This window comes from Ambystoma mexicanum, chromosome 10 (genome assembly GCF_040938575.1).
Source record: "Ambystoma mexicanum isolate Mex_15411 chromosome 10, UKY_AmexF1_1, whole genome shotgun sequence".
Taxonomy (NCBI): domain Eukaryota; kingdom Metazoa; phylum Chordata; class Amphibia; order Caudata; family Ambystomatidae; genus Ambystoma; species Ambystoma mexicanum.
In genome coordinates this window covers 16,648,115-16,665,044 of record NC_090932.1, presented here as the reverse complement: position 1 = coordinate 16,665,044, position 16,930 = coordinate 16,648,115, and the positions used below count along the sequence as shown (strand labels likewise).

The window sequence follows — 16,930 nt, the reverse complement described above, 5'->3', positions numbered from 1 at the left end:
GGGCTCCTGCCCTCAACAAAGTGGAGCTGAGGGGCAGACAGGAAGAGGCCTTAGGCTAAGTGGGCCTTGGTCGTGGTGGGACGGCTTCCGCCTCCGGCTTACCCGGGTGTTGATATCGGCAGCCTGAGAGGGTTGCTAGGCAACCTAGCACGACGCTATACACGTATTTTTGTGGTGGCCATTTTAGAAGGAGGTGGTTGTCGGGGGTCCTCGTGGCATGTGGCTGTAATATGGGCAAAGAGGCATCAAGGGCTCAGCCACGGTGCTACTATTGCCCAGTAGACCTCATACTGATGAGCAGATTAATGTTGAGCAGCAGCGCGGCGACGATCAAAGATTCCTAGCTGCTCCTTCAGCAAGGAAGATGCCGGCAGCTCGTAGCGGAGGGTGGTTGGTGTTGCAGGGCTCCTGCCCTCAACAAAGTGGAGCTGAGGGGCAGACAGGAAGGGGCCTTAGGCTATGTGGGCCTTGATCGTGGTGGGCCGGCTTCCGCCACCGGCTTACCCGGGTGTTGATATCGGCGGCCTGAGAGGGTTGCTAGGCAACCTAGCACGACGCTATACGTGTATTGTTGTGGTGGCCATTTTAGAAGGCGGTGGATGCCGGGGCTCCTCGTGGCATGTGGCTGGAATATGGGCAAAGAGGCATCAAGGGCTCAGCCACGGTGCTACTATTGCCCAGTAGACCTCGTACTGATGAGCAGAGTAATGTTGAGCAGCAGCGTGGCGACGATCAAAGAATCCTAGCTGCTCCTGCAGCAAGGAAGATGCCGGCAGCTCGTAGCGGAGCGCGGTTGTTGTTGCAGGGCTCCTGTCCAGGGCTGTGTGTCCTCCTTGCATGTTGTTTGGAGGGAATTTAATATAACATATAGATTACTGGAGGTCTATGAGCCAGTAATGATGCCTACGGGTGCATAGATCACTGGTGTAGATAAGCCTGTGATACCGGCCACAGACTGTAGGTGGCACTATATATGAAAGTGTTGGGTTATCTTGTGTGTATAGCTCCAAGGCTCTCTATAGATCACTAGGAGGTATTCTTATAGAAAGGAAGGTTTTGTTTATGATGGGGTTATGATGTAGGGAAGGGAATTATGCTCACCACTAAATACTGCAGACTATATACTACCACAAAATACTGTAAGTAATACATATTACTAGATTCTCCGATATAATATAACAATATATGGTCACTAGAATGATATGAGGCCAAACCCAATCTAAATGCAAGAATAAGTTATCACCAAACTACCACTCATCTTCTGGCGGTAAGCAAATACCGCCAAACCCCAAATTTACACAAAATATCCTACATAATCCTGCATGGCGAAGGCTCCTCCATACATCGCAGTTTAGATTAAACCTGAATCACCTGCTCATGGACATCTTGTCTCGACTGTTGGTCCCACTATCCATGTTCCACTGCAGCTGTGATCCTGGACACAGGCGTGGGACATGCATGTTCTATTGTGACATCTCCCAACAGATCTACTTCGGAACCCTGCAACCAACTCTCCTGGACAACATCTGTTCTTTCTCACAGAGCTGATCTTGCCAAGACACTGAACAGTAAAACCCAATCAGGTTCTGGTGGCTTCCACAATAACTATGTGTGGGGCACATATTCATGCTACTGTATTCCATTGAAATACAATTGAATATTTGCTGGTCAATCTGAACACCCAACTGGATATTAGCTTTTGGTAGCTCCACAAACCCAGTCCTGCTCTTTAATACTTCTTTAGCCCTCTTGCACTGGCTGTGTCATTTTCCTAGGGCCTATAGTGTTATCTTGGTTAATAGAATGTTTACATTATTTATAGAGACCTGCAGTCAATAAAGCTACATAGCTACACCTTTTGTTGGACACATGAATGAGACTGTTCATACTGGAAGGACTGCCAACTGAATGGTGGTTCTACTGAAGTCGCTGCACTGGTTTGAAAAGTGCAACTTGCCCTACCGGGGGCAACCCATCTACCGTTGCTGCTCTGATCTGCCCTGGGGAAGGAAGGTAACAGCAGCTGGAGGTAGAACTCTGACATCATCGTTCCGCACCCAAACCACACCAAAACATGGAGGTTGAGGGATCCTGCTGCCTGGCTCTGGGTTTATCCTTCTCCTGGACACTACATTTTCTCTTAAAATCAAAATGTGTTGCTGGAAAAGTTCGGTGGGACGCCCCTTTAACTTCCTCCATATATAGTGTGTATGTATTTCTTTTTTGGGATGTGTCTCTTTAATTATAATTGTAATTTTATTGCAGGAGCTTCCAATGCTTTCCTATTGATTTTTCTTGGGCAATTCACAAATTATTTCAAATGTATGCTCGCATTTTATTAAAGTCTCATATCCCTACACTGTAAAATCTTGTGCGCGTCTTGTTTTTGCTAACACACTGTTGCACAGATTGTCACATAAATGAGTCCTTTGATGTAGCAAACACCAGGTCATACAGAAATTAGGATGTTTAGAATCTGACAGGAGCTTAGGTGAATGATCACTCTTGAATCACATGTTTCAAAGTCATCTTTCAGGGAAGGTCTGGCAGTCATTTCCTGTTCTTAGTAATCATTACTGTTCTCCTCCCACCTCCTCAGGTTTCGCATTTATATCCCCTCTAACTCCTGGGCCTCCAGCTACTTTCTCATCATCGGTGGTGGGCTTCCTGATGGTACCTCTTGCACATCCTCCCCACCAATTTCTCTCTGCTTCAGAAATGTGGATGCCCCAACCAAAAAAAACATTTTGACACAAACCATCATAAAAGAATATGAACACTGCCAGACCAACATAACCATTACAAAGAAGAGGGTATCAGATAATATTATCCCCACCAATAATATCGGCATGTATATGGTTGTCGGGAACGGCCATAGGCGATATTATTAGTGGGTATGATTTTTGGGGTAAATGGCAGCGGGGGTTGCGGCGGTGTCCCCTGCTCCCTTTAAAATAATATGGGGGATGCTGGGGGTGTCCCCCGCAGGTTCAATGAGTTAATATTGCCGCAAACATACAGCACCATTGTCGTATAGCAATATCTTTGCAGGCATATTAACACATGGAACCTAGAAGGCCATAGAATAACCAAGAAAGAGGATCTAAATTTTGACGGGAACCTTTTGGTGATACCATCTGCTCAGTTACAGCAAAAGATAATGTTGTTGCCATGGCAATCCTACAGCCGGACGTAGAGGGGAGTTGGCCACCCTAGATCTGGTCTCATGCACTTTCTGGAGGCCTATGATTAAGAAGGATGCTAAAGACTATGTCAATTCTTGCCCGATTTTCTCCCAAAGCAAATGTTTGACACACAAACCCACAGGGAAACATCTTCAATCCCCGTTACACAAGGGCCATGGACTCACATATCTACCAATTTCATTATGGACCTGCTGCCTTCCAAAGGAAACACTGTCATCATGGTTACTGTAGATTCTTTTAGTAAGACGGCTCACTTCCCATCACTACCCGGTCTACCCTCTGCCACAGTGATGACATCAGATTTTCTCAAAGACATATTTAGACTTCTGTTGGGTTTTACTTATCCTGGTCATCCCATGGTAGTGTGTGTGGGCTTGGAGTGTGGATTGTAGAGTGTTGGCTGTAGAATGTTTTCGTGTGAAGCTGCTCTAATTCCACAGAGAGTCAGTTGAGATCTGAAGCCTAAGAGTAGGGGGGCCGGTTGATGCTTCTATCCTATGAACTTGCCCTGTATTATACCTAATGTACTTACCTGTGTTCCTGTGGACTCACTAAAGATACCTAAACCTAACAAGGCTCCTGAGTGGTTATTTATAACTCCAAACCCACAACTTAACATTGGCGACGAGGATGTTTGGAAACTGAAGGGAGCAGGAACAGAAAAGGAACAAGGAAAGAAGCACAAGACTGTTACAAGGACACAAAAGGGGCAAGGAAGTTGCCCACCAGCAAGGAGCAGTAACCACAGAGGCATCCACCGGCCCGCCCCCGGCACCTAAGGTAAGCACGTCATGCCTGCATTTATGAGTGAAAGGCTCAGCTCAGTGATTTTGCAGGGCAGCGCTGCATGGCTGTCGGCGTATATGAAAATTGGCCTTTGAAGTGAGCAGCGGCCGATACAGACAGCGCACAAGGGGCCGGGGAGTTTATCGAGTAAAGGTGCCCAGCATTGCAGAAGAGCAGCGTAATAGGAGGTTGGAGTGACACTAAACACGGTGTCTTACCGTACTGGCATTTCTCTCATGAGGCGCCGTATTAGAGGGCAGTCTGTGTGGTCCGGTGTGACGTACAGCTGTGTGTGAGGTGACGGTTGGCCCGGAGAGCTCCGTTTGCGGCTCTCTCCTCCGTCCCAATGATGACGTCATCCGACTTGCTGGGGGAGTTGGCGAACAATATAATTCCACAGCCACTGAACGTTCCTGTGCCATGGTGTATTTCGGAGTTCGGATGGTCCCGGAGTAGTAGGCTGGTCAAGGCTCTGTTCAGCATTTATACGTCACAGGGCTTCATGAGAACTCAGCGAGGTCAAGTGGATGAGGGAATCCTGATGCAAGAGCGGCTGTGTGCCCAAGGGTTTCTCTCACTAAGGACAATGGATTGTGTTCATGTACTGCACTGACGGCGTTGCAGTTCGTGGTTCCGAGTAAGGGACCTTTCAAAACGTGCTTCTACGTGCTTGAAGCATCTTCTGAGTCAGCTGGCTTTGCGCAAAACAGTTCCGCGAGGAGTTCAACTGAAGGTGTATTGGATTTGGTTTTCAACGACAGTCTTCAATGACGGATGGCGGCTTTGTAATGCACTTCAATCTCACCATCGGATGCAACGGTGGATAAAAGGAGTCTGAGGAGTTTTGCATCTGTTGTTTTGTTGTAAATTACATCCACTACGCGGCATAACTTTGGATTCAGTTACATCTGCTGGGGCTCGACAATTGGACTGTGTCGTGGCAAAGAGGAGTGTGAGCGCTTTCTTCACGAGGAGTTTCTACGACAGGTTTAGTAGTGAAATGAAGCAGTCACACCTTTTGGAAAATATACAATGTGATCCCAAGTTCTGCAAGAACATTTTTGATTTTGATGTAGTACAATGGTGTTGAAACGTATTGCGACAAAGTTTTCAGTAATGTTCCTGAGAAATGCGCTAATTGTCACATTCTATAGTGCATAATTTGCATTTTTGATATCTTGTGCAAGGTAGTTTTGGCAGTTCACATATTTTGGCAGTCAACAGCGATATCTATTACAATGAAATTTTGGAGGTTCACATATTTATTTTTGGCTGCAATCTGGTGGTGATGCTCAGTTCTGCTTTAACGTATGTGTGTGGACGCTGTCACAGTGATGGTGCTGTGAGTGTAAAAACAAGTTGTGAGGCAAAAGTGTATGCTTTAGGGGCAGTTTGATTGCAATGCTGTTTATTGGTGGGTCAATGACAACAGATTTCAACATTACAGATCTTGCAGTGAGAAGATGTGTTGACTTCAAATGTATATTGTGGCAGTTGGTGGTGTTGGTTATTATGCTATATGGCATTCTAAGGGCATATTGTGTTTGGGGATGCAGGTCCGGTGTTGAGGTGCCTAAAGAGGTGGTGAGTTTTGCCAGTATTGGTGGCGTTGTGTGGCGTGAATGGGTGCGTCTATGGGAATTTCTGATGTCTTGGCTATGTACTGAAATTTCAAAACCCAATGTGAGTTGTGTTTATGTTTTGCACTGTATTAACCAATTATTCTTCCACAGGAAAACAACCATGAAGGACTTTGTAAGCTTTATTATTGGACTCAAGTGTGGTGCTTAACCCTTGTTTATCATATTTAAATGCTCAATTTTCCTGACTGGTGTGTTTGGGGGAAATGTATGTGGTGTACAAGTGAGCGGAGAGCATGTGTTTGCTCAGGTCAGGTACCCTAATGTGGAGAATATGGTTGCTTTTATTAGCTCAGGCGTGGTGCATGGAGTGGTGGAGCAGTGTGAGTTTTGGTTGCTCTATGGTGAGCACGTGATGCTCAATTGTGAGCATTTATTAGCTCAGGCATGGTGCCTGGAGTGGTGGAGTGGAGGTTATTGGTTGCTCTATGGTGAGCATGGGATGCTCAATGGTGAGCATTTATTAGCTCAGACATGCGCCTGCAGTGGTGGAGCAGTGTGAGTTTTGGTTGCTCTATGGTGAGCGCGGGATGCTCAATTGTGAGCATTTATTAGCTCAGGCATGGTGCCTGGAGTGGTGGAAATAGTAGTGCGTGTTTTGGTTGCTCTATGGTGAGCACGTGATGCTCAATTGTGAGCATTTATTAGCTCAGGCATGGTGCCTGGAGTGGTGGAGTGGAGGTTATTGGTTGCTCTATGGTGAGCATGGGATGCTCAATGGTGAGCATTTATTAGCTCAGACATGCGCCTGCAGTGGTGGAGCAGTGTGAGTTTTGGTTGCTCTATGGTGAGCGCGGGATGCTCAATGGTGAGCATTTATTAGCTCAGGCATGGTGCCTGGAGTGGTGGAAATAGTAGTGCGTGTTTTGGTTGCTCTATGGTGAGCATGGGATGCTCAATGGTGAGCATTCAGTAGCTCAGGCATGGTCCCTGGAGTGGTGGAGTGGAGGAAATGGTATTGTGCTCAGTTGTGAGCATTTGGTTTCTTTAGAGGGTGTTTTGAGGACACCCACAGTGGAGTGGAGATGAGTACGCTTTAGGCAGATAGTGGGGTTTAACCCTGTAGATTGTGTTAGCACAATTTGTTGTTGGTGAATGATGAGGCAGGGTTATTGTTGTGATGTTAATGGAAATGGTTGTGCATGAGATTGTGGGGCTGGTTCCCTTGTAGCGAGATCCATAAAAGGCATGTTATGGTTCTGGTGATTGTTTTGGTAGTGGGTTAGCTATTTGTAGCCACTGTAAAGACTTGTTAGGGGTTAGCTTTCGCTAGGAGTAGTTTGTTTGGTGGGTGTATTCTAGGAGGATGTCTGTAGATTTGATCATTTAAGCTTTAGTTCCAAAACTGTTTAGTGTCCATCATCCTTCGGTTTATAATTGTTTAGTGCCTATCATTTCTCAGTCTCCCCATTATTCTATGTTGTCATGTAAGGGGGGAGATGTGTTGGGTTTTACTTATCCTGGTCATCCCATGGTAGTGTGTGTGGGCTTGGAGTGTGGAATGTAGAGTGTTGGCTGTAGAATGTTTTCGTGTGAAGCTGCTCTAATTCCACAGAGAGTCAGTTGAGATCTGAAGCCTAAGAGTAGGGGGACCGGTGGATGCTTCTATCCTATGAACTTGCCCTGTATTATACCTAATGTACTTACCTGTGTTCCTGTGGACTCACTAAAGATACCTAAACCTAACAAGGCTCCTGAGTGGTTATTTATAACACCAAACCCACAACCTAACAACTTCATAGACTCCCACTCTCCATCACTAGCGATTGGGGTTCACAATACGTCTTCCATCTCTGGTCTACATCATGCAAGTTATTGGGCATCGAGAGAGAGGTGTCATTGGGATGCCACCCCAGACCAATGGACAGGCCGAGCGTCTGAACCACACCATGGAACAATACCAAGGGTAGGCAAAGCAATTGGTATGATATGTTGACTACTGCCAAATGTGCATATGACAACACCCTGCATACTGCCACAAAGATGAACCTCTGCTACTGTTTATCGGGCATGCATCCAAGGAACCTTCCCTCCTCTGTAGCGCCTCCGACTAACCTGCCTTTCCTGGGCAAACTGTTTCAACAGATTTCTGAGAGCCATAGGAAAGCTAAAGAATGCCTTCAGATGTCTAAAGAAAGAAACAAGGCTAATGAAGATGAACGTAGCAGAGATAATCCTACCTGGGCAGTCGGAGACAAGGTATGGCTGTCCGCCAGATACCTACCTCGTTGGATACATCCTTCTAAACTCTCTCCCAGATATCTGGGGCCTTTTCTGATCTCAGCCAAGATCTAACCAGTGTCCTTCAGTCTTGTCCTGGTGCAGACCTGGAGATGGAGCCATCCAGTGTTTCACTCATCTTTACTGAAGACCTTTGTCCATGATAAATACCATAGATCCTTACTCCACAACAAATCACTGGCCTCCACTTCGGATCCTGAGGAATACATTGTCTCATACATTTGTGATTATTGCGATTACTGAGGTGCACTGCAATATCCAGTGCATTGGAAGGGATACTCTCCACAGGAAAAAACATGGCAACCGGCTCCTCACATTCAGGCCCCTGTGCTTCGTAGACAATATCATCTGCAACATCCATGGAAACCAGGTCTGGATCCGAGGAGTAGGGGTCATACTGTCACAGTGACACCATGGTCACTGTGGCAGCACTGGAGGAAAGGACCACGGTAGTTCCATCATGTCTCTCAGTATCCACAAAGTAACGGTCTAGTTTATTTGAAGATGGTGTCTTTCTGTCAGGATGTGTAGCAGTGCGATTACTCAGCACGCTGCGTTGCAACCCTCTGGATTTTCCTTTAGGGTAAGACGCTAGTTTCCCTCTTGCTCTCTACTAGGTATCCTTCTCTTGTTTGAACCCTCTGTTTTTTTACTGCTACCCTTGGACTTCTTTGCCTGCTTGCTGCTCCCAGCTGTTCTTCTTATTCTCTCTCTCTTGCCCCAGCAGCCTACGCCTCTGCTTCCCTGCTCATTCTGTTCCTGGAGCCGCCTGCTCAGTCTCTTGCTTTTTGAGCATTCTACATCAGAATTTTGGGCATTGCTGATTCCATCCAGATTTTTGTCTGTCATTTGGTTTTTTCCTCGATATCATTGATGCACTGTCCCACTTGCCTGCCCCAGTGTTTCTCCTGTACACCCGGGATACACCATGGCGGCAGGTCAGGACCAACCTCACCCCTACAAGAAGCGCCTAAAAGATAAAAGAAAAGACTAGAGTGATGCCACATCTGGGTGGCCCCCATCTAAGGAAGACACCATCAGACACAAAGGTGAGACATTGACCTATACTACGTGGCCACTGATGTCGTGCACAGCAGCACCTACCCTCGTGAGCATGAAGACAGCATCTGCACGATGGCATATTAGCCGCTTTCCCAGGATGCTGTAAACCCAGTTCCCGGGTCTGTGCTAGGGACTGGGTAAACTCAAGGGAGTCGTTGTCAAACTGCACATAAACCAGTCTGTCCATCCACTTCCCCAACAGCCTCATCAAGTTGGGTTTAATCTCCATGCAGCGGTCTCACAAGAACTACATCAACTCTTACAGAAAGACATCATTGAGATGGAGGAAGGCCCCAAGCTGTGGATATCCCTGCTGGTGAAAGTCCCTAAGCAAGTTGGTCATATAAGACTCTGCATTGATAGGAGGGTGGCCAACACCACCATTCAGGGGGACCGATATACAGGCGCTTTGGATCTTACCTGTACGGGGCGTGAGTCCTTTGGTGAGTGGATATGGTGTTTTATGAGTTACTGGTGAGAAACCCACGATTGGTAAGTTAGCCATGCCACCAGCGTGAATACAGTCTGTGCTTCCTCAGATGTGGCCAAAATCAAAACATAGAAGTGCGCCTCGAAGCAAAACCTGCTGACCCTCCCCCCGGACCCAACTCACATTCATATTACACAATGCAGAGAAAGGGGTGCAAGCCCCACCCTCACAGAAACAGCAGGACCCCCAACAGAAGGGAGAAGCTGGGACTGGGGGTTAGGAAGGAGCCAAGGGTGGAAGTTAGGACAATGCGGCAGTGGAGGGGGGGTGGAGTGAAAGGAATGCGAGGCCCTGGATGTGAATTGTGGAGGGCGGGGGTGCCTGGTGCAGTTCGTTTAACACCAGAATCCTTTGCCATGTACTTACCTCTGTGACTTGTAAAGCGCTCCGCTGCATCCCGAGGCCAGGCCTCCGCTTCATAAATACCCTTAGGATGGTAATATCACCAGAGCAGTTGTAGGGTCACACTTACACATTGCGAAGCTGCAGTGGGTATCCCAGCCACATTTCTGTGGTGTGGCTGCCCTCGCACACTGGCATGATTCCTCATGGTGTGGGAAAGGTAAGTTCACAGCCTAGATACTCACAGTTGGTGTACAGAGGCTTCCGGAAGGGTTTGCCCTTGGACATCACAAAGGCCAAGATGATGTAGCAGAAAGAACTGATGGCCCACATGGAGGTGGTTTCGAAGCTCTGTACGTCAGAAGCCTCCCTGACGGTCCCATTGGTGCTCATGTTTACGGCCATGCTCTGATTGGCTGGGATGCAAGCACTGCCAAGAAAGAAGCACAAGGATGTTAGAATCTTTAATATTCCCAAAGAATTCATTCTGATGCCAGGAAACAATGTGGTGCGCAGAAAAACATGTACTAAATGTTCAAATATCCGAAAACAAATACAATATAAGTAGCAGTGCCCAGCGCATCATGTGCTAATATAGCTCATCCCCTCTCTCATACTCTCTCTCACGTTCTGTCACTTTCTTTCTCTCACGCTATATCTCGAGCTTTCCCTCCCTCACCCTCTCTTTCTCTCTCACTCGCCTCCTTTTCTCTCTCTCTTTCTGTCTATGTTTCTGCTCTCTCTCTTTCTCTGTCTCGGTATGTGTTTTATTTCTCTCTCTCTTTGTCTTTCCCTGTCTTTCACCCTCAGTCTCTCCATTTTATTCTCTCTCTGCTCTCTTCCTTGTCTTTTTGAATCTGTCTCAATCTAATTATCTGTCTCTATCTGCTTTATTTCTCCCTCTCTGCCCTCTTTCTCTCTTTTTCTCAGCCCTTCTCCCTCTGTCTCATTCTATCTGTCTTTGTGCTTTATTTCTCCCTCTCTCTCTGCACTTTTCCCCTGCCTTCCCCCTCTGTCTCCCTCTATTTGTTTGTCTCTCTGCTATCTTCTCTGTCTTTCTCCCTCTGTGTAACTCTATGTATCTGTCTCTCTCTCTGTCTCTCTTATATCACCGAAAGAGTACTGCATTTCGGCTTTGTGCTTGAAGAAACACAGTTTGCACACTGGCATGCAACACTTGGCATGCACATCTGTATTGGCACCAGCACTAAATATCCTTGATCCAGTCCACTATGCAGTGGTGCCCCAGTTACTATTTAGCAAAGGGAAGCCAGGAAGGGATGGCTTTCAAAACCTGATTCGTTCCTTTGCAAGTGCAGAGCTATTGGGAAGGGGGCTTGTTGTGAAATCGCTGCGTTATTTGGCAGGAATTACTAACCTATTCTTATATGTTATGATATGATATGATAGTTTATTTATATAGCGCCTATACACAATGTGTTTCAAAGCGCTTCAAGGCAAGGGAGGGAACAAGGGAAAATACAATGACATTCTTACAGGCCATGAACAGTAAGGATGTGAAATGAACTATCGTACTCGGCCTGACGACATTTCAGATAGTGCAAGAGCTAAGACATAGATAAGGAAGGGAGGGGGAGAGGGGTGCAGAAAGGGAGGGGAGGAACAAAACAAGCAACTATCATACTAGGCCTGACGACATTTCAGATAGTGCTGGAGTTGAAAATAAAACAGTAAAGGGTGGGGGGAGGAGACAGACGAGGTTGCTATCATACTAGGTCCAGGGACGAATTCTGATTGAGTAAGTGGATAGAAGAAAGTAAGGGAAGGAGATAGGAAAAGGGAGAAGGGAAAGGAGGAGGGAACATGAGTAAGCAGTCAGAAAGAGGGGAGAAGCAAGAGGGGAGAGTGAAAACGAGTAGTTAGTTGAGATTCAATATCATTCAGCCAGTTGTCCTGATAGGTGACGAAGTTCTGCATTGCATGCTTGATAATTTCTCACGTGATCGATAAGGAGGGCCAGGAAAGAGCTGGCTAGATTTAATCGTGTCAGCTATAACCCACCCCCCACAACCCTGGCCTCTGCGGGCAATATGTCGATAGAGCTGAATTGAGGCAGGTGAGGATGTGATACAAAAGTGTTCACTCTTTTTATGGCCTCCGCTGAATACAACGAGTGAGCTGACCTAGTATACTCTCAGAAAGGGTACCCTGGTTACCTGCAAAACTCTGTGCCAGGAGGAAAACTGCACTGTGAGGCTGAGGCACAAGGCATACGTGTTTATTGGTATAAGCAGAGCACTTACTACTGTCTGCAAATATTATGCCCAGGTAGTGGAACTCTTTCACCATCTTCGGAATGGCCCTAATGCTCCTGGGTGGGGATGAGGAGGAGGTGGGGGCTACAGTTCTTTCTAAGCACATGACCTGTGATTTGTCAGAATCCATGTTGTGTTGCCTTTCATTTCTTGATTCCGAATATACATCCAGGAGGGTCTGGAGTCATTGTTGGGGGCTAGCGAGTAAAACTGCATTATCGGCATATAAGAAAGCAGGCAGATGAGGGGTGCCCAACTTGGAAGTGTTACATGGTGGATGTTCGAGATGTTCCGACTGTGAGTATCAAGCAGATAAGGACTCTGCTACTGTATACACAACACGTCATTGCATATTCCATGAAGCCCATGACAGATAGCCTATAGGGATATCTCATCAGGAATGGAAATTAAGATAGCCAAAAGGTCAGAGCGTGCCTTCATCTTGTGGAGCGTGGACCAGAGTTTGGCGCTACCCATGCAGTCAAAATCAGTGGCAGATCATTGAACATGGCTTCCTCTCGTGGAGCATGACCAGATTTTGGTGCTACCCATGCAGTCAAAAGTAGTGGCAGATCATTGAACACGCCTTCATCTCATCGAGCGTGGGCCAGAGTTTGGATCTACCCATGCAGTTAAAAGCAGCGGCAGATCATTGAACATGCCTTCATCTGGTGGAGCGTGGGCTAGAGTTTGGATTTACCCATGCAGCCAAAAGCAGCGACAGATCATTGAACATGCCTTCATCTCGTGGAACGTGGGCTAGAGTTTGGATCTACCCACACTGAAAAAAGCAGTGCAGTTCATTGAACACGCCTTCATCTCAAGGAGCGTGGGCCAGAGTTTGGATCTACCCACACTGAAAAAAAAAGTGCAGTTCATTGAACACGCCTTCATCTCAAGGAGCGTGGGCCAGAGTTTGGATCTACCCACACTGTCAAAAGCAGTGGCAGATCATTGAACATGGCTTCTTCTCGTGGAGCATGACCAGAGTTTGGCGCTACCCATACAGTCAAAAGCAGTGGCAGATCATTGAACACGCCTTCATCTCATGGAGCGTGGGCCAGAGTTTGGATCTACTCACACTGTCAAAAGCAGCATCAGATCATTCAACATAACTTCATCTGGTGGAGCGTGGACCAGAGTTTGCATCTACCCACACTGTCAAAAGCAGCAGCAGATCATTGAACATGCCTTCATCTGGTGGAGCGTGGGCTAGAGTTTGGATTTACCCATGCAGCCAAAAGCAGCGACAGATCATTGAACATGCCTTCATCTCGTGGAACGTGGGCTAGAGTTTGGATCTACCCATGCAGTCAAAAGCAGCAGCAGATCATTGAACATGCCTTCATCTCGTGGAGCGTGGGCTAGAGTTTGGATCTACCCACACTGTCAAAAGCAGCAGTAGATCATTGAACATGCCTTCATCTCGAGGAGCGTGGACCAGAGTTTGGATCTACCCACACTGTCAAAGCAGTGGCAGATCATTGAACATGCCTTCATTTCGAGGAGCGTGGATCAGAGTTTGGATCTACCAACACTGTAAAAAGCAGTGCAGATCATTGAAAATGCCTTCATCTCGTGGAGCGTGGGCTAGAGTTTGGATCTATCCATGCAGTCAAAAGCAGCGGCAGATCATTGAACATGCCTTCATCTGGTGGAGCGTTGGCTAGAGTTTGGATTTACCCATGCAGCCAAAAGCAGCGACAGATCATTGAACATGCCTTCATCTCGTGGAACGTGGGCTAGAGTTTGGATCTACCCACACTGAAAAAAGCAGTACAGTTCATTGAACACGCCTTCATCTCAAGGAGCGTGGGCCAGAGTTTGGATCTACCCACACTGAAAAAAAAAGTGCAGTTCATTGAACATGCCTTCATCTCAAGGAGCGTGGGCCAGAGTTTGGATCTATCCACACTGTCAAAAGCAGTGGCAGATCATTGAACATGGCTTCTTCTCGTGGAGCATGACCAGAGTTTGGCGCTACCCATACAGTCAAAAGCAGTGGCAGATCATTGAACACGCCTTCATCTCATGGAGCGTGGGCCAGAGTTTGGATCTACCCACACTGTCAAAAGCAGCGTCAGATCATTCAACATAACTTCATCTGGTGGAGCGTGGACCAGAGTTTGCATCTACCCACACTGTCAAAAGCAGCAGCAGATCATTGAACATGCCTTCATCTGGTGGAGCGTGGGCTAGAGTTTGGATTTACCCATGCAGCCAAAAGCAGCGACAGATCATTGAACATGCCTTCATCTCGTGGAACGTGGGCTAGAGTTTGGATCTACCCATGCAGTCAAAAGCAGCAGCAGATCGTTGAACATGCCTTCATCTCGTGGAGCGTGGGCTAGAGTGTGGATCTACCCACACTGTCAAAAGCAGCAGTAGATCCTTGAACATGCCTTCATCTCGAGGAGCGTGGACCAGAGTTTGGATCTACCCACACTGTCAAAGCAGTGGCAGATCATTGAACATGCCTTCATTTCGAGGAGCGTGGACCAGAGTTTGGATCTACCAACACTGTAAAAAGCAGTGCAGATCATTCAAAATGCCTTCATCTCGTGGAGCGTGGGCTAGAGTTTGGATCTACTCATGCAGTCAAAAGCAGCAGCAGATCATTGAACATGCCTTCATCTTGTGGAGCATGGGCTAGAGTTTGGATCTACCCATGCAGTCAAAAGTGGAGGCAGATCATTGAACATGCCTTCATCGCGTGGAGAGTGAGCTAGAGTTTGGATCTACCCATGAAGTCAAAAGCAGTGGCAGATCATTGGACATGCCTTCACCTCGAGGAGCGTGGACCAGAGTTTGGATTTACCCATGCAGTCAAAAGCAGCGGCAGATCATTGAACATGCCTTCATCTGGTGGAGCGTGGGCTAGAGTTTGGATCTACCCATGCAGTCATAAGCAGTGGAAGATCATTGAACATGCCTTCATCTCATGGAATGTGGGCTAGAGTTTGGATCTACCCATGCAGTCAAACGCAGCAGCAGATCATTGAACATGCCTTCATCTTGTGGAGCGTGGACCAGAGTTTGGATCTACCCACACTGTCAAAGCAGTGGCAGATCATTGAACATGCCTTCATCTCGCGGAGCATGACCAGAGTTTGGCGCTACCCATACAGTCAAAAGCAGTGGCAGATCATTGAACACGCCTTCATCTCATGGAGCGTGGGCCAGAGTTTGGATCTACTCACACTGTCAAAAGCAGCGTCAGATCATTCAACATAACTTCATCTGGTGGAGCGTGGGCTAGAGTTTGCGTCTACCCACACTGTCAAAAGCAGCAGCAGATCATTGAACATGCCTTCATCTGGTGGAGCGTGGGCTAGAGTTTGGATTTACCCATGCAGTCAAAAGCAGCAGCAGATCATTAAACATGCCTTCATCTCGTGGAGCGTGGGCTAGAGTTTGGATCTACCCACACTGTCAAAAGCAGCAGTAGATCATTGAACATGTCTTCATCTTGTGGAGCGTGGACCAGAGTTTGGATCTACCCACACTGTCAAAAGCAGTGGCAGATCATTGAACATGACTTCATCTCATGGAGCGTGGGCTAGAGTTTGGATTTATGCATGCAGTCAAAAGCAGCAGCAGATCATTGAACATGCCTTCATCTCGAGGAGCGTGGACCAGAGTTTGGATCTACCCACACTGTCAAAGCAGTGGCAAATCATTGAACATGCCTTCATCTCGAGGAGCATGGACCAGAGTTTGGATCTACCAACACTGTCAAAAGCAGTGGCAGATCATTGAACCTGCCTTCATCTCGAGGATCGTGGGCTAGAGTTTGGATCTACCCATGCAGTCAAAAGTGGCAGCAGATCATTGAACATGCCTTCATCGTGTGGAGAGTGGGCTAGAGTTTGGATCTACCCATGAAGTCAAAAGCAGCGGCAGATCATTGAACATGCCTTCATCTCGAGGAGCGTGGACCAGAGTTTGGATTTATCAATGCAGTCAAAAGCAGCTGCAGATCATTGAACATGCCTTCATCTCATGGAGCGTGGGCTAGAGTTTGGATTTACCCATGCAGTCATAAGCAGCGGAAGATCATTGAACATGTCTTCATCTCGTGGAATGTGGGCTAGAGTTTGGATCTACCCATGCAGTCAAAAGCAGCGGCAGATCATTGAACATGACTTCATCTCAAGGAGCGTGGGCCAGAGTTTGGATCTACCCACACTGAAAAAGAAAGTGCAGTTCATTGAACACGCCTTCATCTCAAGGAGCGTGGGCAGAGTTTGGATCTACCCACACTGTCAAAAGCAGCAGCAGATCATTGAACATGCCTTCATCTGGTGGAGCGTGGGCTAGAGTTTGGATTTACCCATGCAGCCAAAAGCAGCGACAGATCATTGAACATGCCTTCATCTCGTGGAACGTGGGCTAGAGTTTGGATCTACCCATGCAGTCAAAAGCAGCAGCAGATCATTGAACATGCCTTCATCTCGTAGAGCGTGGGCTAGAGTTTGGATCTACCCACACTGTCAAAAGCAGCAGTAGATCATTGAACATGCCTTCATCTCGAGGAGCGTGGACCAGAGTTTGGATCTACCCACACTGTCAAAGCAGTGGCAGATCATTGAACACGCCTTCATTTCGAGGAGCGTGGACCAGAGTTTGGATCTACAAACACTGTAAAAAGCAGTGCAGATCATTGAAAATGCCTTCATCTCGTGGAGCGTGGGCTAGAGTTTGGATCTACCCATGCAGTCAAAAGCAGCGGCAGATCATTGAACATTCCTTCATCTGGTGGAGCGTGGGCTAGAGTTTGGATTTACCCATGCAGCCAAAAGCAGCGACAGATCATTGAACATGCCTTCATCTTGTGGAGCATGGGCTAGAGTTTGGATCTACCCATGCAGTCAAAAGTGGAGGCAG

The 16,930-nt window shown here is 47.2% G+C and overlaps 1 protein-coding gene across 2 annotated transcripts in view; it reads right to left on the bottom strand.

Moving 5' to 3' along the window:
• The window catches only part of LOC138491105 (probable cation-transporting ATPase 13A4), an 891,483-nt gene that overhangs the window by 69,112 nt on the left and 805,441 nt on the right, over nt 1–16,930 (bottom strand). For both annotated transcript variants that reach the window (XM_069617424.1, XM_069617425.1), the window contains one exon: nt 10,013–10,197. In XM_069617424.1, the coding sequence (XP_069473525.1) occupies nt 10,013–10,197 (185 nt within the window). The remainder of the gene's footprint in view (nt 1–10,012; nt 10,198–16,930) is intronic.